We start from the raw sequence: 25,252 nt of genomic DNA, 5'->3' as shown, positions 1-25,252 counted from the left end.
TGGCACCAACCTCTCATCTCAGCTACGAGTAGCGTAGTCACTGATGCTTACACATAAAACACACACGCATCTCTCATACACCCACAGTAAACAATTCATGCATGTACACACCCCCGCACACGCACACGCACACGCACACACACACACATACACACACACGCACATGCTCACAAACCTCTAAAGGCTCAAGGCTTTTCTATAAATCAAGCAGCGCTATAACGAGAAGATTCTGGTTACATTAGCACTTTCTCTATAAAAAAGACTTTAACACAATGTGTATTGTGTATTATACTCATGAGATACTCAGTAGTCCTAGCCACACCTTGACCTCATGTATTCAGTGACCTCCTCTCCATCCTTACAACTCTATATATACGGTCATTGTTACCGACGCACTTACCGACACACACTCTCACACATACTCACACACTCACACACACATCCACTTTCCTTTCATATGGTCACCTTCCATGCTCTGCCCCACTTGCCCATCCATATATTAATACATGCATGTATGCACACATACCGGTTAGCAAATACCTATAGAGCATGTACATTGCATGGCAGATAATATAAAGCTCGTAACTCAAAGGATTTGATTGTTAAAAAATGATCGAGGCAAATTCTCCGCCTTGAGGCTTCGTGTAATTCCTATCACTTGCGTTATGTTGCCTGCTCAGCAGAGGGATTATTATTATGATTTCACACGTTAAGACTGTTATTACTGTCGCACACGCAACTTTCAGAATTAAGCAGAATTAGGCACGATGTCAGAGAGCCCAGAAACCGTCAAACTGGGAAAAGAGGACAAGGTGCAATGCGTCCTCTGCAAAGCAGGCCTGGCGTACCGCAACACCGGTGTGTGTGTGTGTGTTTGTGTTGTATGTATATGAACGTGCTAGATTGTGTGTTTGTGTCAGTGTGTGTGTGTGTGTGTGTGTGTGTGTGTTTGTGTCGTCAACAATGCTTCTGCATCTGAGCCAAAAGCATCACGTTGTTAACACCAGCTCACCAAGCGCAGCTGACAAAAGACAACTTACCGTAATTTCCCGCGACTATTAGCTGTGGCTTATACATTGATTTAGCAAGATTTCTTCAACTATGAGGTTAATACACGGGCATAGTTAATATGGTATCAATATGGTTTTGTTTCTTTTAACTTGCATAAAACACTGTTCTGCGGCTTATACATGGGAGATTACTGTACACATTGATGTCAGCTGATTTAATGTATTAGCTAGTTAGAACTAGTAGTAATGTTAAATGCTGCTGATGCACAAACCTAAATAAAACATATTAATTTATTTTTAAGTGACTAGGACTAGTTTACAGCGTGACATTTGTTGTGCATGATAATAGATTGCACTTAATAGTGCAACATACTTTTTTACTTTGATGAAATAGTCACTAGAATACTCAATTCCAAAAAGAATTGATAGCTGCAGCCCTAACACACACACACACACACACACACACACACACACACACACACACACACACACACCACACAACAAAAGTCATTTTAATTGAACCTTGATCAAGTGTTCGTTGCCTTGGTCACCTCTGCTACCGGTGCATTCTGAGGGTCAAGTGTTGCCTTAATTGAGGGACACTGACTTCCAACGTCAATGGGCACAGCTGACCTGTGCAATGTCCTTTTAAACAGGACATCTCTTTAGGAAGCTCAGCTGGATACACACATTCCTAGAAATAAACACACTCTTTCTTCTGTCGGTGTGACCATTGTGTGTGTGTGTGTGTGTGTGTGTGTGTGTGTGTGTCTCCTTTTGTGTATGCATGTGAAATGTCTGTGTGTGCACATGTGTATATTCATGTAAGTGTGTGTGTGTGTGTGTGTGTGTGTGTGTGTGTGTGTCTTTGTGTCTTTGTAGTGTGTGTGTGTGTGTGTTTGTGTCTGTCATTGACCTCGGCTGGAGGCCAGCGTTAGAGTTGAAGTGTGCTCTTGCTGGCGGGTCCCAGGTGATTTTCCGGAGCTTGACCACTCCAATTCAAATCTAGGCTGCTGCATTCTGCTGGAGGTTTTCACAGCCACAAGAAAGCAGGCAGAGACATCAGGCGCAGCGGGCCGGTGTCTAAAAGGCTCAAGGCTGGGTTAAGGACGTGCAGGTGAAAGGGAGGAAAAAAGACCACATGATTATAAGCGTGTGGGTGCATTTGTATACAGTACATTTGAGTGTTTTGGTTATGCATGTTTTTGCCATACTATAAATGAGGTGCGTCAGCTGAGTGCTGCTAGCATGGGTCCTTTGTTAGCGTGTGTGTGTGTGTGTCTGAGAGAGAGAGAGAGAGAGAGAGATTTGTGGTAGTTGCTGCCTGAGTTCAGTCTCCAGCTGGAGGAGCACTGTGTCATTTCGGACCAGCGCCAAGGCCAGTTGAACTCCAGCTCTTCACCACGCTTCATTCCTGGTGCCAGCCTGTAGTGTGCACACACACACACACACACACACACACACACACACACACACACACATTCACATGCAGACACAGACACAAACATAAATTCACATGCAGGCACACACACACACACACACACACGCACATACACACACACACACACACACACAGAGAGAGAGAGCCAGCACATGCTGTATGTATTTTCTGACGTTGTGCACACAGTGGATGTTTGCTTGAATATTTTATTTAAATGGTTTTGCTTTGTGTGTCAGTGCACACTGTGTAACCGTGACTTGTGAACTCCGCCACCATTCATTTTCAGTCTCAGAACACAACTCTCCATTTACCTTCAAAAAGCACACATCTAAAATGCGAAATGAAAAACAAGTGATTTTATTTATAATTGTTTAAATTATTTCACTTTCTCCATTTCTTCCTCCCTATATAGTACATTCGGTCACTCTCTGTTTATGACTTCCATATGTCAGATTTTGGGAGATTGGTTGTCACGTTTATCTGGACTGACTGATGTGAGAAGATAATGCCCATATTTAATTGCTTTGCAATGGAAACACCCACAATTCACAACTGTGTTTTTTCCACTGTAATGGAAACTCATCTATTTTCTATTCTCTCTCTCTCTCTCTCTCTCCTTCTCTCTCTCTCTCTCTCTCCTTCTTTCTCTCTCGACAATGAAAATCACACCCGTCAATAATGCTTTCTTCACCTTTGTCCATGTATTATAATGCTTTATACCACTGCTTGGTCAAATTTCCAATTGGGATGCGCTATTTGGAACGTGCATTATTTTTCGATAGACCGCACGGCTATGAGGTAGTTCCCTTCTTTTGGGCTTATTACACTTGAATATTAATTCGCCAATGTGAATGTAACGGTAAAAACAGCAACGTTGTATCTAAGACAGCGGCAATATAAACGAAAATGATAGTAGCAGTGGTATAAGCGTGATAATCAACTCCGCGCCGTGCGTTTCTAGGAAAAGAATCCACTCCTCTACTCCTGTGGTGTCTTCCAGTGTGACCCATTCTCAGTGCATGGAGAAGAATGAAACCTTAAAACCTTAAAACCTGTGCACTGTCTCATGCCTACATCTTGCAGTTTATCCATATACATATATATATCCATATACAGTACAAACATGTTTTCTGGAAGGGAAAACAGTCAGAAGAAGGGTTTCTCTTCTGCAGTGGTGGTGATTGGTCTCATTGGTTCATCACTGAATTAATGTCAGGAAAATATACCGTTTCTCATCAATGCTCTTTCAACTTCAGCTTTTTTGTTTATGTAGGTATTAGTGTTAGAGAGTGTGTGTGTGTGTGTGTGTGTGTGTGTGTGTGTGTGTGTGTGTGTGTGTGTGTGTGTGTGTGTGTGTGTGTGTGTGTGTGTGTGTGTGTGTGTGTGTGTGTGTGTGTGTGTGTGTGTGTGTGTGTGTGTGTGTGTGTGTGTGTGTGTGTGTGTGTGTATGTGTGTGTTTGTATGCTGTATATTTGTAAGCATGACATTGAGAATGTGTCTGTTTGCTTTAATACACACAAGTATTGGAGTGTGTGTGTGTGTGTTTGTGTTGTATGTATATGAACGTGCTAGATTGTGTGTGTGTGTGTGTGTGTGTGTGTGTGTGTGTGTGTGTGTGAGCAGCATACTGGGACTCCTCTGCGTCTGGTACTAAGTCATCCGCTGTTAATTGTGTTAGCGCCGCAGCTGTCTGCGCTTGCTGGGCCAGATTGGGCCGCAGCGCTACAGGCTCCTTCTGCCTTCCCTTCCACTGGGCTGCGCTTCCAGGACACACACACACACACACACACACACACACACACACACATGCCTGCACTCCCTGCCACCCCATTGGATTTGTCCCCCCGCCCCCTTCGCTGGCTGGCGTCCTCCTGAAGCCCGGCTGTACGCCTGCCTGTCTCCTCCACCCCAGTTAGCAGGGAGCGCTAAGCAGCTACCAGCCCTGCCCACGACCCCCTCACACACACACACACACACACACTCAGAGCTGCGTTCAGAGCAGCATGCAGGAAAGGTGTGTGTGTGTGTGTGGGTATTTGTATATGCTTCCGTCTGTGCATCTATATGTTTGTATGTGCGTTTTTCTGTGAATGTTCATGAATGGGTATTTTATTTGTGTGCGTGCACACGTGTGTGTGTGTGTGTGTGTGTGTGTGTGTGTGTGTGTGTGTGTGTGTTTCTTTGTATATGCTTCTGTCTATGATATATTTGTATGCGCTTCTGTCTGTGGATGTTCATGAATGGGTGTTTTATTTGTGTGTGTGTGTGTGCGTTTGCGTGTGTGTGTGTGCGCGCGCGTGTGTGTGTGTGCGCATGTATGGGCGTGTATGCATTAAGGCATTAAGGTACATTCAGTCAAGCAGTTCACTGATAATTGTAGCCATTCCATCTCCTAAAACAAAAGCACTGCTAATGGCCCTCTTCCTCATTGCATTGCATTGTCTTTGAGCCAGTTATTATCATAACTTCCACAGTTATCAGTGATGGAGTTGTCTCTGACTCCAACACTCTACTGTATCAATGCCTCAAAACGTACTTGACCTTTTGAAATCACTTTCACATCACATCTGCAATGCATGTTTTTAATTAATTCATAAATTAATTTGTTTGTTTGTTTGTTTGTGCTACAAATGCTATAATGCCATTAGCGATGTGCTGCTTGGCATTGCGTAATAGGGCACAGCACAGAGGGAGACGTGGTGTGACCTAATCTGGTGTGTAGTGAGGAGAGATGTCACTAGCCTGGGTTTGGTGTCCTTCTGGTCCACCATCTTGGCCTGCCCGACCATTTGGATGCTTTGACCCTGTGCCACTTTGCCTGTGGGAAAGACAGAGAGGAGCACAGCAGAGGGTGGTGTGTGTGTGTGTGTGTGTGTGTGTGTGTGTGTGTGTGTGTGTGTGTGTGTGTGTGTGTGTGTGTGTGTGTGTGTGTGTGTGTGTGTGTGTGTGTGTGTGTGTGTGTGTGTGTGTGTGTGTGTGTGTGTGTGTGTGTGTGTGTGTGTGTGTGTGTGTGTGTGTGTGTGTGTAATTGTGCACTGTGTGTGTGTGTAATTGTGCACTCTGTATGTGTGTGTGTGTGTGTGTGTGTGTAATTGTGCACTCTGTTTGTGTGTGTGTGTTTGTGTAATTGTGCACTGTGTGTGTGTGTGTGTGTGTGTGTGTGTTTGTTCAAGTGTGTGTTTCACATGGTGTATGTTTGTGTATTTAGAAAAATATCCGTCTTATATGTGCATGAGGGTCAGTTTGTTTGGTGGTGTCAGTTGGTACATTTAATTTGTGTGCAGGTTCACCTTAGGTGTCTGTGAGTCTGTCGGAGTGTGCAGTATAAGCACCTCTATTTGTGTGTGTGTGTGTGTGTGTGTGTGTGTGTGTGTGTGTGTGTGTGTGTGTGTGTGTGTGTGTGTGTGTTTTGACTTGCATGTTGAGCAGGTGGGAGTAGACTTGAGATTTGATCTGAACACAGCAGAAGGGTTCCAAACTGTCCATCCAGCCGTCCAGACCCCTACAACCCACCCACCCACCCACACCCCCCTCCTCACACACACACACACACACACACACACACACACACACACACACACACACACACACACACACACACACACACACGCCTTCAGCTCGGCCACCACCCGGCTTTCTCCCCCACCCCCATCATGTCCTTCAGCACCCCCTTCTTCTCTTCCCACCCCCCTCTGCCACCACCCGGTGTCCTGCCCCTGTTCAACTGCCCCATCTCCCCTCACCAGCTCCGCTGCCCCTGTTCAACTGCCCCATCTCCCCTCACCAGCTCCACTGTACCCGCCTCAGCGCCACCCTCTACCCGCCCAACCCAGCCAGCCTCCCACCACCTCTCCCTCCATCTCCAGACCCGTCCCGCAGCTCCTCTCTCTCTTTCTTTCTTTCTTTCTTTCTTTCTTTCTTTCTTTCTCTCTTTCTCTCTTTCTCTTTCTCTCTTTTCCCTACTCCTGCCCATTGTCCCTCTGCCTCTCTTCTCACCCTTCTCTCTTTCTCTCTCTTTCTCTTCTCATTAAGCCGCAGGTCGACCATAGTACAGTATGTCTTCACTAATTCCACCACTCAACATCCACCCTTACCTACCCTCACACACCCCACACACACAAACACACAAACACACACTCTTCCCTACACCAGCTCCATCTGCATCCACCATCCTCTCCCCCTCTCCCCCCCCCCCCCCCCCCCCTGTGTGCTGGACCCTGTGTGGGGTCTTTCTCCAGACCTGGGGGGCAGCGCTCGGGTGCAAGGCTGACGGACGGACAGGAGGGGAGAACAGATGGCATAGCCGTGTGTGTGTGTGTGTGTGTGTGTGTGTGTGTGTGTGTGTGTGTGTGTGTGTGTGTGTGTGTGTCTGTGTGTCTGTGTGTCTGTGTGTCTGTGTGTCTGTGTGTCTGTGTGTCTGTGTGTCTGTGTGTCTGTGTGTGTGTGTCTGTGCGTGTGCGTGTGCGTGTGCGTGTGCGTGTGCGTGTGCGTGTGCGTGTGCGTGTGCGTGTGCGCGTGCGCGTGCGCGTGTGTGTGGAAGGGGGATGCCAGGGCAAACAGGAGGCCCAGAACAGGTCAGGGCAGGGCAGGGCAGTGCAGGGGCGGACAGACGATAGCACCCTCTCTGCTTGACTGGACCCAAGGCCCTGGTGTCTGTCCAGCTTTGAGGCCACTCTAGGGCGGGCATACTCACAGGCATGCATACGGGCACAGGCACACCCTCCCATGCACAGGCATGCATATGGGCACAGGCACACCCACCCATGCACAGGCATGCGTATGGGCACAGGCACACCCACCCATGCACAGGCATGCGTATGGGCACAGGCACACCCACCCATGCCAACCTGTTCCATGGCACCCTCTTGGTTGGCAGCGGCGTCATCGTCAACAGGTTGGCACAGCCATGTGCTCCCCCCATGCCCATCTGGCCCTGGACAGCTGTCTGCACATCTGGGCTGCCCTGGACAGAGGTTGCCCTCAAGACACACACGTAATGCGTACCGCAAAGACACAGACACACACACACACACACACACACCAGAGTGAAGAGACTGGTTAACAGACAGGTTAAAAAAACGTATTTGCTGTAGATTTACAGGACGTAAAGATATTATTTCAAACACTGTGACTGAGGGATTGAGCAAGGTGTCTGCATGTTCGTCTAAATCAGTGGTTCTCAAACTATTAGGTGCTGTGTCCACCAAACGCGTTTTTTACAGCCAGAGCGCCCTCAACCTCCTTTTCTCGCCGCTTCGATAAGTGTTTATTGTTGCTAAGTTACCAAAACCAGAGACGGTTTATAGCGAGAAGTGACATTGACGAGCCCGGCGCTGTTCTAAAAGTTGAACAGATTTCAACTTTGAGCGCTCTGAGCGCTGCGGTAAAAACGGTCAGCGCCGAGAGCTTTTTTCTGCCGAGGGGCGCTCAGCGCTGTGAACGCTGAGCTACATAGACTTTATATTGAAAATATTTTTGATATATGATCTTTCTTCCTTGTCAAAAAGAAAAGGCATTATTAAAAATAGGCACAAAAAAAAACAAATGTCCTGTTCCTCGTCTCCCACCTGTCATGTCTCTATTCCCCACTAGCGGGGCCCGGGACACACTTTGAGAACCACTGTTTTAAATTATGGCTCTTGGATATGTGCAGTTAGAGGCATATTGTGCTCATTTATTTTCATATTAATTTATTTAGCAGACACTTTTCTCCAGAGGGAGTTGCAGAACTACAGTACATAGCAGCTGGTGGTGTACAGCGTCCGCCCCATGCAAAGTCAATAAGATCCGTTGACGGACGTGGACAGTGTGAATGCGGTGTTAGCCTGCCCGGCCCCCGCCTGACTACGTACTTCCGCTCATTTACATTTCTCTTCATACTCCGTCTGGTATAGCTTGATTTAGCTTCGTTTACTCCGGCAAGTGCATCTCCACCCAATCAGCGAACAGAGGGCGTTCCCAAGAGCGATTACATTTAAGCTTCAAGCCTATCGTTATCGCTGGGTCCCCCGTGGTTATCATACAGTATGTCATTACCAAACGTTAGTGATTGAACTCCCAATGAATTAAAACTTCAGACAAGCGTCCACAAACCAGGAAATAAACATTTGCCAATGGTTCTAGGCAAAAAAGGCTGAAAAAAAGGCACATGAATGCACACACCACAGCAGGCTTTGTGCACTGGTTGGCCAATAAAGCAGGTTTAGGGGGAAATGCTGAAGTTTCCATGAGAAATGCTGAGAGAAGAGGAGAGAGAGAGAGAGAGAGAAGGAAAGAGCGAGAGAAAGACGCTGTGGTACAGACGCATCAGAGGAGGGCCTTGAGAAGAGATGAAAGGCTCTTATTTGTATGTTTGTACTGTACACATCATGATTGTGCCATTCAATATCGTGGGGGAGGGGGGAGGGGGGCCCAATGTTTTTGTTTGTGTGTGTGTGATTTGTGTGTTTGTGAGTTTGTTTGAATATGTTTGTCTGTTACAATTTGTACATGTCTGTATGGCTGTGTGTGTCTGTGGATTTGTTTTTGTTGTATTGTTTTGTGTGTTCCTCATTGTGTATCCTCTCTCACACGCATCCTGTGTGAGTGTGTGTGTGTATGTGTGTGTGTGTGTGTTTTTATGTGTGTGTGTGTGTCAACGCTTTGCTCCTATATAGTATAGCTACTTTGTGATGTGAATAGAGTGTGAGAAATGGATGTTTGATCGCTTATTCTATGAAGATATTTTGAAAAGCACAGATTTATTGGCACCATTCATTCAGTCTGTTCGTATATAAAGGAGAAAGGTGGTCACCCTGCAGTCTGGCATCATTGTGTATTTCACACTGATCTACTGAACGTGAATCACAACAAACAAACAAACAAAAAAAGCAAAATGAGTATTGTTTGTGTAGGTCAGAAAGTCAGAAAGGAGCCAGCCAAGAATATTAGAGTAAAGTCAGTGTGAGCATACAAATGATAGCGTGACCTTGAGTACCTAATAGTTGATGTTCATTCTCACTATAGGACAGTATTGAATCCACTCTGTTACTGTTGCCCGCTTGTGGCTTTTTTTTACCAGATGTACTTCATAGGAGCCCCAATGCAATGAATAGCTCCCTGCCACTGCCAGCCAATTAGAAAGTACTATTTCTTCAATGTTCGATTAGAAAACTACAAGCTACTACCACAGAGTGTTTTTTTTATTATTATTTATTGTGGTGAACATAAAATACTGGCATTTGGTGCAGTCTTCTATGCCATGTCAATCCATAGTTGAAAAGACGGTAACAATCTTAGTAATAAGAAAATAAGATGTCTGGCTGAGAGTTTCCTTTTCTAGTAACAAGACATGGGGGACAAAAAAAGACATGGTTTGGACAAAAAAAAATGTCCATATATTTTAGACTGTGGCTGAAGTTGTATGTTTTTCTACAGGGCCCCTCGCTTTAAAGGCTACCAGCAGCAAGACAGCCAGGAGCTCCTTCACTACCTGCTGGATGCCATGAGGGTGGAGGAGACCAAGGTGAGCTTCGTTTTCTGTGCTAAAAGCCCATTGAGTCTTTTTGTGTGTGGGGGGGTGGGGGGATTGTTTGACGATTGGAAATATGACCTCTCATTGTGTCTATCATGCACCATTTTCAATCAATCAAATCATGTGGATGAGCTTTCCTACTCTACAGAATTCTATTTTTGATGGATCTTTTTTATATCCCCATAAAACGCATTTCAACCAAAAAATATTGTTTTGGTTAAAAAAAAAGAATCAATGTGATGTTGACATCCTGTATACAATGTTATTTTCTAAACTGTCCTGCTTCGTATGCTAGAAATGTGGTGCTAAAATTGCCATGTTCATTTCTGGAGTAATCTTTACAGCTAATACAGTATCCAGAATAGAGCTTTGCTGCATCCACAGGTGACATTTTTAGGGTTTTTTTTAATCCTTGACATTTAAAGGGATGGATTCAGAGTAATTTCACGCTCAATGGTGTTTTTTGCCCCCAACGGCACCTTCCAGGCAGCACAGCCTAAAAGGCACTACCTTTACCCTATTCCTAACCCTAACCCCCTCAACCCTCATCCTACCCCTAAACTGAGGGGAGTCGTGCCTTGAGGGCAGTGCTGCCTGGAAGGCACCATTGAGGGCAAATAATACCAAAGACCGGTTCTTCGTACCAGGACCTCGAGCCAAATACTCCCCCAGAAACTTAATTCCTTGGTCGAACATTTCTCTAGAGTTTGAGTTTCCAGTCGAATAGCTTAGTGATGGAACCAGTGCTATGTTTTGTCATTTCCCCACTTACAGTATAATGCCTGGAATGGTATCAAACTTCTACAGTAATAGAATTGAATTTCCCCTTGGGGATCAACAAAGTATCTATCTATCTAATCCAAAAAGGGTCTGTGCACCGGCGACCCGGGTTCGATTTCCACCCTGTGGTCCTTTTCAGATCCCACCCCAACTCTCTCTCCCACTCACTTCCTGTCTCTCTCTCTACTATCCTATCCGATTAAAGGCATAAAAGCCCAAAAAATATACTTGCAAAAAAAATAAAATAAATCATAGACAGGCAGTTTAGGACATACCCATGATACGGGTCCTTAAAACCAGACAACCTTCGGCCCCATTTACTGTTGTGCTCTTCTTCAAATCCATTCAGCACTGAATTGTTTTCCAAGCTGATTGGCTCATACTGTAGTGCCCAATTCTCTCCTCCGCTCTGAGTCAGAGTGTGCAGTGTGAGTACCTCTATTTATGTGTGTGTGTGTGTGTGTTTAATTTTCTCTGCTTGAATGTTAGTGCTCATCCTCGTGCAGCAGGAGAATGGTCACACAGCATGGGATTTGGCTGGCCTTTGTTCATTAACCGTCATGGAACCCTAGTATTTGGATGGTGTAGACAGATCCCCCCCCCCCCACCCACCCCTCGGCCAAACCCCAACATTTTGTCAGGGGGTCAAGGCTACAGAAAGAGTCGGGACCTGCCCTCAGCCACCCCCATTGGTTATGGATGAGTGGGGCAGCCGCAGCAGGCTTGAATCTCTGTCTGGTTGAAGTCAGGGACCCATTGGGCTGCTCTTACCCCACTGGTGTGGAGCGACTGTGGGCAGCGGGTGACAGGAACAGTGGTCAGCGGAAGCCACCCCTACCACCACCACCTGCCCCCCCCAACCCCCCCCCCCCTCTCCAGACCCCCAGCAGACCCCCAGCAGACCTCATTCAGAGCTGTGAATGTTCCCAGTTGTGCCACTTAAAGCAGGCTGCAAGTGTGAAGGGCGCCGGCTTTGTGTGTCCTGGGAAATACACAGCTGCTCAGTGGGGCTTTGTGACGAACACACACACACACACACACGCACGCACGCACGCAGAGAGAGACGCAGACAATCAACTCCTTAATCAGAGATGCGGGATGGGGGGGGTTGAGCCCTTCACCTCTCCCCCCCCCCCCCCCTGGAAGGAGGAAGACGAACCAGTCTGGACTAGTGTACACGCAGATTACTGGCTTGAGTTTTACCTCACACTCGACATCATTCAATAATGTCCTCGTTTATTTACGTACATACACACACACACACACACACACACACACACACACACACATACACATGCACACACAGTATACACGATTTGGTTCCACTTTGCAAGTCAAGTTACATTAGGAATCAAATCCTCTTAATAATCCTACATTAAAGCAGTTCAGCAATCTATCATGAGAGTTTACAGCTTCATGGGTATAAGAAACATCCTGTCTCTTCCAAATAAACATGCCTCCTACTACAACTGCTGATATGGAACCGTACTTTGCTAGCTGCTTGGCCTTCGTGTGATGTAGTCCCCCAATTCAAAGTCCACAGACCTTTGTATATGACGGAGGTTACCAAACACTTAACACAGTGAGCTGGCACTTGTATCCTAGATTCACAATGGCAGAGATCAATGGCTGGTATTTTAGAGTTTTTGTACACACACACACACACACACACACACAGTGACACACTTATATACACTAGAGAAAAAAGTCTGACACAAACAGTGCATGGATATTCAAGGCAAAGCTTCCACCCCACAACCACTCAAAGAATGATTCACAGTTTACAAACTTTTCTTTTTTTACTGCCCACCATCCTACCCAACCGGAACCACACACACACACACACACACACACACACACACACACACACAGGGGAGAGCACCCTTCTTATGCCTGTGACGTGACTTGCCCCAGCTCCTTCCCTCCTCGGGGTTATCTAGGAGTGCTAACCACTAATTGCTACCAGATCCACCCATTTGGATCAGCAGCCAAAATATGCTAATGGGGGCCATAACAAATTACTACCAATTAGCCGCAGTTAACTAATGATCACAGTCTTGGCATGGCCCAGTGATCCGGGCTGGGATGGAGGCACCTTGCGATGGGAAGAAAAAGGGGAGAGCCCCATTGTTGTTGTTTAAGGAGGGGTTGGTGGTGGAGCTGCTGGGGTAAATTTGGGGGTGGGGAAGGGGGGCGGGGGGGTTGCTAGTAATTAATAAGTGGGTTACTCAGCAGAGTCCGACTGTGAGTGTTTGGGCCATGGGAGGGGTACAGGCGGGGGGGGGGGGGGGGCTGCGGAGGGGTGCGGGCGGGTTTGAGGTATAGGGAAGGGATTAACGAGGCTTTTGACCTAAATAGCCAGTCCGGTGAGGAGGGGGTCGGACAATAGGGGGTGACTGGTCGAGCCCCTCAACCGACCCGCAGCCAATTACCTATTGATTGGTGCTGCACTGGGGCTGCATGTCCCCTCGGCTTTCTCACAAACACACTCACTGGCCACGTCGCCTCTGATTAGGACATCACACACTCACTCACTCACTCTCTCTCACACACTCACTCTCTCTCTCTCTCTCTTTCTCTCTCTCCCACACACACACACACACACACACACACACACATGAATAGTATGTTCTGCTGTGGTTCATACATGCAGTCTAATTGACAAGCTGTGAGGAAAATGTGCAACACACACACACACACACACACAAAGAGGATCTCTAACTCAACCATATACGGGTATATGCATACTTACACACTTCCATGCACAGATGCCAGCATGGCCTGTCCATTATGTTATTTCATGATTGATAAAAATGCACACGCATGCACACACACACACACACACACACGTGCACAAATGCATGCATACATACATACACACACAGCAAATACGCATATGCATACAGCATGTGCTTAGTCTTACCCTGTACACCTCTCATCCTCTGTGAACACCTTAGATGTTATGCTCACCCCATTGTCATATCGTTATGTGCAAAAGCAATAACTTACTATCTGTATTTTATCATTCGTAATTTGACATTCTACTCCTTATATTATCTCGGTATCAACTGCAGCACTTAAAATGCTTCACTCTTTGTTAATCGAGAATTGTGTTTCAGGAGATTCTGGAATTCTGGAGATGTATACAACAATTCATTAATTCTAGATTAGATAACAGATAAACAAAATCGTGAACTGCATCACAGTATATTTATTTTTGGTTATTGGTTTAGTATTTCTGTTTTTTGATAGTTAATGGCTCTTTAAACTCCTTCTAATGTGGTGGCATGTGCCTAAATTCACCCTCCTCGTTCGTTTCTGTCAGATAGTGTGCTGATGAGTGAGAAAGGCCATACCGAGCTGAGAGAGAGAGAGAGAGAGAGAGGGAGTGAGAGAGAGAGAGAGACCGAGAGAGACGGAGACAGAGACACAGAGAGAGAGAGACACAGAGAGACCGAGAAAGAGAGAGAGATCTTCAATGCACTTCAGCCATAGGTTTCAGCACACTCCTCCATTATAAAACGAACAGATTGTTATAACACATTAATGTAAGACATGTTAAGCCTAAGCACAAAAATGAAAATTGACAAAAATCTTATAACCCAAATCTGTTAATTGACTTTTTCTTAGCTATGGAGATGACTTGGCTGTGTTAATTAAACACTTAACTAACTTTCTTTAAGATTGCTATGCATTGCTGTTAAATGCCAACCATTATTAATTAATTTAAATATACCGTAGAGCCATGGTGTTGTTACTACAAATTCATGTTGCGGCACTACCATGAAAATGGTCTTGTTAATGTCTCACTACTTTTGTCATCATTTGTGTGGTTTGGTTTGGTTTGTTTGTCTCCTCTTGACAGCGGATCAAGGCAGGCATCCTGAAAGCGTTTAACAACCCCACTGAGAAGACAGCCGACGATGAGACCAAACGTCAAGTCAAAGGTCCGTGATGTGTGCAACTTTTGCACCACCAGCAAGACCAACAGCGCCATCTTGTGGCTACTTAAATTCACTGCGTCTTTAATATAACAGACACATGAACATGAACTAGAAGATAATGACTACTAGTACCCTTTATGATTAAAGTTTTATTGTGCATTGCCCATTAAATGTGTATGGCTATTCACCGCTGCATATAGCAGAAGAGGCAGCCATTCCTGTTGGAAGGGATAGAAGGTATGGGTATTCTCATCTTATGGTGTGCTATTTCACTACAAACATTCAAACGTGTCTTCTCTTCACAGCGTACGGCAAAGAAGGCGTGAAGATGAACTTCGTGGATCGCATCTTTGTGGGAGAGTTAACCAACACCATCATGTGTGAAGAGTGTGAACATGTAAGAAACACACAAACGCACAGACACACATATTCTCACACACACACACACACACACACACACACACACACACACACACACACACACACTAATGCACACACACTCATGCACACAGATAGGGGATGTCTGTTCAGTTTGTGGTATTATTCATACAGCACCAGGCAGCATTACACAGCGGCACCACTATGTTCTAACAGCAGCATCTTAAGAAGATCAAGTCCCCCAAGACCAAGCATACTACTTTATATAATATCATATAATATAATGTAAATCTTAAACTTATTTTGAGAGTCTGAACTGTCATTTTTGTGATTTCTTTTTTTTCTTTGCTTTGCTCCTCTCTTTTCTGCTCTTTTTCCTCTCTTCCACTCTCCACTCCATTCCTCTCTTCTCCTGTTCTCTCCTCTCCTCCTCTCTTCTCCACTCTTCTCTCTTTTCCTCTCTTCTCTCCTTTCCTCTCCTCTCTTTTCCTCTCTCCTTTACTCTCCTCTCTCTTCTCCTTTCCTCTCCTCTCCTCTCTTCTCATTCACCCTTCGTCCCAGATCTCCACGGTGAAAGAGGCCTTCATCGACATCTCACTGCCAATTATAGAGGAGAGGGTAAGAAACTCTGGACTTCGCCTCCCCGCTCATCGCAGCTCCGCACAGCTCAGCACACACATGCGCGCACACACACACACACACACACACACACACACACACACACATGCACACACATGCACACACCAACAGCAGGGAACCGAGTCGGAGTTGTCAATACTTTGGAATGTTCGCTACTTCCTGTGATGTGTCATCTGAGTTTATCTTCTCTCTCTCTTCAAACAGCTACCTCATACAGCTCAGTGTGTGCCTCAGTACTTGTTACCGTTGTGCTCAAAGGGGGAGATACAAACCCAAAGCTCATTTTTACTCCTATTTAAAGGGACACTTCACCGATTAGCATTAAGCTTTGTATCTTTAGAAAACCAGTCATGTTTTTGAATGGTCGTGCATCATTCCCTCTGTTTGCCTTGAGATGGGAGAAATACGGATTTCAATGTTGGACTTCCTGCTTTCAATGATGTAAAAATCATAATTTTACATCATTTAAAGCACGAAGTCCTATTCATAGGTTTCATTGAAATCCGTATTTCTCCCATCTCAAGGCAAACAGAGGGAATGATACACGACCATTCAAAAACATGAGTTTTTCTCCCTCCCTTTAAATGATGTGAGGAAGTAAAAGTGAACTAAAGAAGCAGCTTTTACCTCACGTACCCTCTATTGTCATTTCAGCACAGCTCACCACACACATACATATGCATACAGTGCATAAATGAAATGCTATGAGTTTGGCGTGTGTGTGTGTGTGTTAACACCTTTGCGAGCATATATGTGTGTGCCTATCTTCAGCTTGGTTCTCTCGACCCCTTCAGATCTCCAAGCCCTCGAACCCCAGCAGATCGGGAAAGAGCAGTCGGGAGCAGGAAGCTGTCGTAACCCACGGCGACGAGCCCTTGGCAATGCACACTCAGGGTAACAGAGCCATCAGGAGGCCGAGTGCACCGGTACGGACTCACAGCTCTAAACTCTTCTGCGTGTGTGTGTGTGTGTGTGTGTGTCTGTGTGTGTCTGTGTGTGTGTGTGTGTGTGTGTGTGTGTGTGTGTGTGTGTGTGTGTGTGTGTGTGTGTGTGTGTGTGTGTGTGTGTGTGTGTGTGTGTGCTTGTGTGAAAGAGATGGGCACCAAAATGTGTGCGCCAAGGAATGTACTGAAAGTTTGATTGTGTATTAGCCAGTGAAGGCTGAAGCTCTTACAATATTGATCCTGCTAATATAGTTGTAAGGATTGTGTCTTTTAGGCCTTGTTGGCAATATGTGGTAGGACATTTGAAAGGGGCAGCACCTTTGTCGTGATTGGCCTTCAGCACAGTCAGTGGCCCTTCCCATAGCAGATTATACCGGTCAGCTTTTCATGTTTGGGAGAAGTTTTTATTTGTTCAGAACTGTCTGGGTGGTTAATGACACCTTTTCATAAGGACTTGTCCATGGCTTGTCCGTTTGTGCACTTTAACATTCTTGTTTATAACTAGTACTACTACTGTTATTGTTCTTGTAAGGTCTCCAATAGTGTGTGTGTGTGTGTGTGTGTGAGAGAGAGTGGCAAAGAGAGAGTTTGAGAGAGAGAGAGAGAGAGAGAGAAATAGAAAGAAAAAGAGAAAGAGCGGCATTAACGGAGTGTCCAACTCTCTCTCCTCAGAGGCAGCCTGGCCGGCGTTTGTCCAGCAGTCAGGACGAGAGGGGAGGGGCCAGCTGCAGCGCCGCCCTCAACGAGGAGGACCTCTGTTCGGCTGGGCGGGGCTTTGCCGGCTGCCGGGGAGGCGGAGCCGGCTCTGGTAGCCAATCGGACGGCAGCGAGAAGGATTCGGGCGCCCAGGACAGCAGTAACGACGCCGACAGCGAGGCGTCCGAGAGCGAATGGTCGCCCCGCTCACCCCCCGGACCCAGCCACCGAGGGAGCATCACCACCCCCACGCCCGCTGACCGCACCGCTAAACCCGCGCCCGCCCCCGCACCGGCCCCCACCCCGACCCCGGCGCAGCAGCACCACCTCCTCCACCCCGCTCTGCCGTCTCTCAGCGCCAGCCACCGACCCCAGCAGGGCGGCGCCGTGGAGCAGCTGGTCAGCGCCGTGTCCAAGCTGGGCCTCGTGCACACCTCCCCCGACACGCTGCCCCCGGACGAGCCGGCCGAGTCGGCCTCGCAGCCCCCCCACGTCTACCCCCACCCCCACCCCCACCCCCACCCCCACCGCCACCAGCAGCATGGGCAGCAGCAGCAGCAGCAGCATGGCCACCAGGGGGCGTTCCAGGCGCTGTCCCACAGCTACATGCCCTGCTCTAAGGAGTGCTCGGTGCAGTCCTGCCTGTACCAGTTCACCTCGGTGGAGCTGCTCATGGGCAACAACAAGCTGCTGTGCGAGAACTGCACGGAGCGCCGGCAGAGGCAGCTCAGGAAGAGCAGCACTTCAGGTGAGGGACGAGAACGACGAGGGGGGGTGGGGGGGTGGGGGGGGGGGGAGAAATGAAGGTAGGGGAGAGAGAGCGAGACCTGAGAGAGAGCGAGACAGAGAGACTGCTAAGATGTAATTAGACCTGAGACAGAGGGAGAGAGACCGGTAAGATATAGATAAACAGGCAGTTGAGACACTTAAAACTGACGGACATGTATTGTATGTTACTGTGGTTCTATGAGTTTTGGATGACCGCCAGAGTGCTCTAATTGATGCGGGTCGACTCATTTCTTATACAGTAATCTCCTGTGTATTAGCCGCATTGTGTGTAAGTGTTTAATGCAAGTTACAAGAAACAAAGCCATATTAATACCATGTTAACTGCCCCCGTGTATTAACATCATGGCTGAAGAAATTTAGCAAAATCAATGTATAAGCCCGGCAGCGACTAATAGTCGGGAAATTACGGTGCTGCGCATAACTGTGATGCTAACACTAGATGTTTGTGTTTGTGTTTGTGTGGCACAGGGAAAAAGTCGGAGCGCGTGTACACCAGCGCCCGCAAACAGATGCTCATCTCCTCCCTGCCGCCAGTGGTCACACTACACCTGAAGCGCTTTCACCAGGTCAGCGCACTGGCACACACACACACACACACACACACACACACACACACTCGCATTCACATCATGCAAATGGGTACACACACACTCATACAATGCAAAGCATGCATTCATCTGCAGCACTCATGCATTAGTCATGCATACATACACACAATCTATACATACAATACAATATATTCACGTTCACCAGTGCACACATGTATGCACACATGAACACACATGCACACAAGTACACTCTCCTCTGTGATCTGTGACGTCCTGCTTTTGCTTTGGTTTTTTCAATGTTCTGTTGGCCTGTTTTGTGACCTGTTGTTGTTGTTGTTGTGTCCCCAGGCAGGGATGAACCTGCGGAAGGTGAACCGACACGTGGACTTCCCTCTCATCCTGGACCTAGCACCCTTCTGCTCGGCCTTGTGCAAGGTACTGGCCAGGGAACCACCGGTCAGCTAGTCGCTAGAACTACTGTCTACTACTGTATGCTGTCATAGGCTACAACCTTTAGTTTAAAGCCTCATCTACGTGCTACGTCCCATATATGTGCAAAAGTCGGACGAAACAAACGTAGAGTACAGATAGAAGTCTTCGTATCCGTGTTCAATCTTTAGCACAATAGCCACAGATGGTGGGACTGAGATCTAGCTCTGTTGTTGTCAGTCATTTATAACTCTTTACGTGTTTTAGAACCTGGCGCCGGGCGAGCGGGTCCTGTATAGCCTCTACGGGATCGTCGAGCACAGCGGATCGATGCGTGGCGGCCACTACACGGCCTACGTGAAGGTGCGCAACCCCGTGAAGAGGTCCGACCAGCGCCGCAACCATTCAGGTGAGTGGGCACCTATTCCACCTGTTCGCATTCAAGGCAGACCTGCTCAGCGCTTTGCCTCGCGCTCAATAGGCCCCCGCAAGGACACTGCTGACTAAAGTGTGTGTGTGTGTGTGTGTGTGTGTGTGTGTGTGTGTGTGTGTGTGTGTGTGTGTGTGTGTGTGTGTGTGTGTGTGTGTGTGTGTGTGTGTGTGTGTGTGTGTGTGTGTGTGTGTGTGTGTGTGTGTGTTTTGCAAGTGCATCTTGATGAAAGCCTTTGCGAACGTGGGCTGCTCCTTACCTCAATGGCTGCGACCTGCTTTTCGCTCGGGCTTACATTCAGGGGCATGTGGATCATGCAGCAAACCTCGATCGAAAAGGGTTTGCATTTGTAAAAAGTCACTACAGTGCTCAGGATACGTTTTTCCTACACGTAACACTTTTTTTCTTCTGCTTCTACATAGAAAACCTTAAACGTTGAACCTCCAGCAGGGCCACCGGCATCGTCTTCTGAAAGGGAATCTTTTCTTTTTTTTTAAATTTTATTTATTCGTCTTTTTAAACTAACCTTCATAGAGCGAAACATCTGCAGCCGACTTCTGATTTTGAAGAGCTCCCATTGTGACACCAACACAAGAGTCTAGACATGGACAGACATTTAAAAAAAAAAGCCTGAGCAAAGCAGTTGTAAGGATTGTGTCCTTTAGGCCCTGTTTACAATATGTGGTAGCTTGGACATTTGAAGGGGCAGCACCTTTATTGTGATTGGCTTCAGCACAGTCAGTGGGCCTTCCCATAGCAGATTATACCGGTCAGCTTTTCATCTTTTCGGCCTGTGTGTGTGGGCGGTGGGGCAGGGTAGTTTAAGTGTTTGAATTGAGCAATGTACACTAACTGTTATAGCTCCATATGGCTTGTTGTTTATTGTTGAAATTGTAGAAATATTGTTGTTAGAATTGCTCTTAAAAGCTTAAATATGTTTTTACCATGTTGTAAGTCGCTTTGGTTAAAAAAGCGTCAGCCAAATGAAATGTAATGTAATGTAAAATGTAAAACGTTTATGTTTGATATTAATGTTTTTCTGTTCAATGGTAAAATATATATATAATTTGTTTTCTGTGCCCCTGTAGGTGGGCGTGAGGCCAGCGCGTCGTCCCAGGGCGGTCAGTGGGTGTACGTCAGCGACACCAACGTCCAGACGGTACCGGAGTCTCGCGTGCTCAGTTCTCAGGCCTACCTGCTCTTCTATGAGGAGCTGCCTTAGGGAGCGCGGGACGGACAGAGACGGGGGCGAGTTGAATGGTTGAGTCCATTAAAGGGGTGCACTGAATGTTCAAGTCTGTTGTGAGGACACTTTGAATGGAAGACAATTCACATGACATAAACTTGTATAATATCTGCTTGAGTGTGTGTGTGGCTTGGGGTTTTGGGCATACTTTGATTTCTGTGTATGTATGGGGTCTGGTAGCCTGGGTGAACCCAATTTGAATCAGCTCTGCAGGTTGGTCTGGAGAGAAGCCCTTTGACATCCGTTTTCGAATCTTTGTTTCTTTGGAATTGAGTAAGAAAGATGTTTGCTGCACTTCTGAAACAATTTAGTTGAAGTTTAATTTCAATTTAATTTTACTGCTGGTTACAGTATGTCCCTGGAAGTTGTTCAATGGAAAGTTCAGACACGGGTGTCAGTGGAGTGCTTTCCTTTTCATGCAGAGCAAATTTTAAATTCATCTTGTAGTTCATCTGGGTTCAACCAGGTTAGGGGTCCGATGGATGGGTGTTTATTTAGCAAAGAGTTATTTTTTAAAAATATATATATACAAATATTTTATTGTACAGACAGATGGCTAAACATAGAGGAGGCATTGGAGTGAAGCGGGTGATGAGCCTTGCAGCAGTGAGTAAATGCCAGACTGGGATAAGACTTCTAGGAGATGGCAGAGAGGAAAGGCCGGGGTGGATGCATAGGATGTGTGTGTGTGTTTGTGTGTGCATGTATGGTGTATGTGTGTGTGTACGGTGTATAGTGTATGTGTGTACTCATGTGTGTGTGTGTGCTTGTGTGTATGGTGTGTGTGTGTGTGTGTGTGTGTGTGTGTGTGTGTGTGTGTGTGTGTGTGTGTGTGTGTGTGTGTGTGTGTGTGTGTGTGTGTGTGTGTGTGTGTGTGTGTGTGTGTGTGTGTGTGTGGTTGATGCATAGGATGGCAAACCGCACAGTGAGTGCCAAAGAAAGGACATGTGGCAAAGGCAGTGCCTTCCAACGGTTGCTGGAGAGCCCTGTGTGTGCATGGGTTGTGTTTTTGTGTTGTGTTTTTGTGCCACATCAAGCTCAGTTTGTGCATAAAACATGACATACTTGACTTGTGTACTTAACATACACTCAGGACACACACAGACACATACACATACACATACATATACAGTATACATGTAATGTTTTGTACATACAATACATTTTACCTCCGCGCACACACACACACACACACACCACACACACACACACACACATACACATACACACATGCAGGCATATACAGTCATACATATAAACAAAATAACATACACTTCCTCTCACACACACACAAAAAAAATCACAGAGCACAAAATAGATTGTAGACCGGCAATCAAAGGGAAAGGCCAAACCGATGTCTCACTATATTGCCAGGCCTTTTTGACAATGAAAATAAATGCATAATTTTCTTCTGTTTTTCTTATTGCATTTTCTTTTCAATATCTCCTGTATTCTGCTGACGGACAGTGTGACTCACAGCTCCCTGATGGCCTTATGGCACCGCATGCAATAATGTTCTTTTCCCGACTTGTTTACGTTTGTCCTCGTATATATTTTTATATTTTGCTATTTATTGTTAGATAGAGAGAACATGAAATGGTTTAAGAAAAGAAATATGTAATTCAAATATTTTTTTGTGTGTGTGTGTGTGTAAGATCTTGTTTTGTTTTTGCTTGTAAGATGCCTCATTATGACTGAGGTCCTTGAAAAGAGAGAAACCTGAAGAATTGTAACAGAAGTGGCATTGCACGGGCAGCGTATCCACTAAAGTGGCATTGCACTGGCAGTGTACCCACTAAAGTGGCATTGCACGGGCAGTGTATCCACAGAAGCCTCTCAGTCTCGAACAGTGCCTATGTCAGCGTTCCGTTAGTACGGTCTTATTTCACACGCATGTACAGGGCAATTATTCAACCATACAGCTTATGGTTGAACCAAGAGCTTTCCTCTTCGCTTTTTTAACTTGAGCAATATATACACACACACACACACACACACACTCACACACACACACACAATAATGTATATACTATTACTCTGTGATGTTATACATGTATAATTGGCTCGTGCGAGAGCGTTGCATACAGTACACAGAATTATGAGGTACCTCAGACTGCAGTTTTTCCTTTAAGGTTTTTCCTTTTGCTTGAATGTTATTCAACTTTGATATACTGTATGATGATTATCATAAACCTAAAGTTATCACATTGATTAAGAAAATAAAAGCATTCTACTTCTATGATCTACAGTGATGGCTTGAGTGTGCAGGATTTCTTTCCTGTAATGGATGGTGGATGTTTTCCGTTTTTCCTCTTCCCCCTCGTTCTCTCTGAGTTGCGTGTTGTGTGTGTCTGCGTGACGACAGGGCCGGGCGATTAGGCTGGCATGTCACAGCGCATCCCGCCATGCCATGTTCGGTCCGTGGGTGGCGCAGACGCGTGGCGACGGGTGCAGAGCAGGCCGGTTTGGTAAACATGCCGTCAGCTGGTAAAGAGGAGGTGGGTGTGTGGGCACGGGAAAAGGCCAACGTCCAACCGCATCGCATCCAGAAGCCAGCGTGCCGTCTCCCGCCAGCCGAACATCACCCCCAACCCACCCACGTCCTCTCATTCACACCCTCACATCAAAACAGAACTGCCACAGGGCACAGATCACGTGTGTCAAACCAGCCTTAAAAAATTACAAATCTTTTTGAAGTGTGTGTCTGTGCATTCTGCAGTTGCATGTGTGCTTGCGTGTCCGTTCTCTGTGTGTATATGGGACAAGAGACTTTATGTGTGTGGTAAACAGTGTGTAACAACTGTGTGTGTGTGTGTGTGTGTGTGTCCGCCTATTTATAACCCAAAAGCTGTGCTGCTTGGAGCCGTGGCTGATGGCCTGGGTGGCGGGAATGGAGCTGATTTTAATCTGAGTTAATGGCAGACGCGTTGGGCCGCCTGTCCGTGCTGACACAGAGACCTGATGCAGGGTGACGGGTGGGCATCCCTGTCTCTCTTTAACAACCCGCTGAGTTGGGAGGGACACGCTCAGCCCTCAGCGCACAGCCTAAGCGTCCTGACGGAGCTGGCAAAAACAGATAAACGTCCACTTCTTGTACCCCACTCAAGAGTGACGAAACGAGTGAAAGAGAAAGATGCACAGAAAATCAGAAAGGGTGGAGAATGCTCATGTTTTCTGTGCTTGGGGTGAAGTCAAGGCAAACTCACATCTGAGGAAACTAGTTTGCTGTATCTGCTGGGGAGTATTCCTAGTATGTGGTGTAGTAGTAATGAATAGGGTTGGGTATCGTTCAGATTTTAACTATCCTGATTCCAGTTCCGATTCTGCTTAATCGATTCTGGTTCCTATAGATTCCTCATTTTAGGGGCAGCCGTGGTGTACTGGTTAGCGCATCGGGCTTGTAACCGGAGGGTTGCCGGTTCGATCCCCGACCAGTCCACCACGGCTGAAGTGCCCTTGAGCAAGGCACCTAACCCCCTCACTGATCCCCGAGCGCCGCTGGTTGGGCAGGCAGCTCACTGCTCTGGGTTGTGTGATTCACCTCACTGTGTGTTCACTGTGTGCTGTGTGTTCACTAATTCGGTTAAATTGGGTTAAATGCAGAAAACTGAATTTCCCTCACGGGATCAAAAAAGTATATATTCTATTCTATTCTATTCATTTTGATTCCAAAATGTAAAAAATAAAATGCTGTAAGCCATACCTGAACATTCAAAAGTAGAGTATTTATTACATATGTAGCCTATCATGTATGACATAGCCTATCAAATATGGTCTTAATAAATCAATCTAAAACTGCTCATTCAAATAGCTGCCAATCCTTGATGTTTGATGTGTCTTTGTTGGCAATAATATGTGCCTATTATGTTTATGAATAGATCACATTTTATTTGAACAGATTTTTTTTTTTAATTTTGTTTTTTGGTTCTGCTTATCGGTCTGGGTTCTGGTTCTCAATTATACTCGATTTTAACATTCAGTTTGCAGTGATAAACAAGTTAAGTCCGAGAGTATTGGTAATTCTTTCCAAAAAAGAGTTTTGCTAGGAGAATGAAGCTATTATATATATTATATAGGCCTATGGGCTCTTCTGTTAGGAACCACTTGCTCTGAGTTAGCTTGGGTATACTCACTTAATCACAGAGTTTGGAATGGTTCCCAGGCCTTTTGGCTAGACAAAAATAAGTGCCTCGTGGCAGGCAGGCATTATGACCTCTAGACACCCCATAGCAGGCCAGTAGCAGGAGCAGCCTATGCGAAAGTGCTATGAGACTCATACAGCACCAGCAGCACTAAACTGGTAGAGATCAGAGACCTGCTGGACATCATATACACACGGCTAATGGACCAGTCATGAGTCATACTAATAATGCTAATATATTAATCATAACTGTCTATGAATAGCAATTATACAACAATGACAAGATATAGAGATTACATACGCCTTCATGTAATGCATACAAAT

At 46.2% G+C, this 25,252-nt stretch overlaps 1 protein-coding gene across 3 annotated transcripts in view; it reads left to right on the top strand.

The window, feature by feature from the left end:
• usp45 (ubiquitin specific peptidase 45) overlaps positions 1-23,029 on the top strand; it is a 43,095-nt gene extending 20,066 nt beyond the window's left edge. For all 3 annotated transcript variants that reach the window (XM_062538246.1, XM_062538248.1, XM_062538247.1), the window contains 10 exons: positions 9,868-9,955; positions 14,610-14,691; positions 14,994-15,085; positions 15,628-15,684; positions 16,500-16,631; positions 17,322-18,093; positions 18,603-18,700; positions 19,031-19,117; positions 19,379-19,520; positions 20,630-23,029. In XM_062538246.1, the coding sequence (XP_062394230.1) occupies positions 9,868-9,955; positions 14,610-14,691; positions 14,994-15,085; positions 15,628-15,684; positions 16,500-16,631; positions 17,322-18,093; positions 18,603-18,700; positions 19,031-19,117; positions 19,379-19,520; positions 20,630-20,763 (1,684 nt within the window). In that variant the 3' untranslated portion in view covers positions 20,764-23,029. The remainder of the gene's footprint in view (positions 1-9,867; positions 9,956-14,609; positions 14,692-14,993; positions 15,086-15,627; positions 15,685-16,499; positions 16,632-17,321; positions 18,094-18,602; positions 18,701-19,030; positions 19,118-19,378; positions 19,521-20,629) is intronic.
• Positions 23,030-25,252: the final 2,223 nt, after the last annotated feature.

Source organism: Sardina pilchardus, chromosome 6, assembly GCF_963854185.1.
Source record: "Sardina pilchardus chromosome 6, fSarPil1.1, whole genome shotgun sequence".
Lineage (NCBI taxonomy): Eukaryota > Metazoa > Chordata > Actinopteri > Clupeiformes > Clupeidae > Sardina > Sardina pilchardus.
This window is presented reverse-complemented; position numbering and strand designations above follow the sequence as displayed.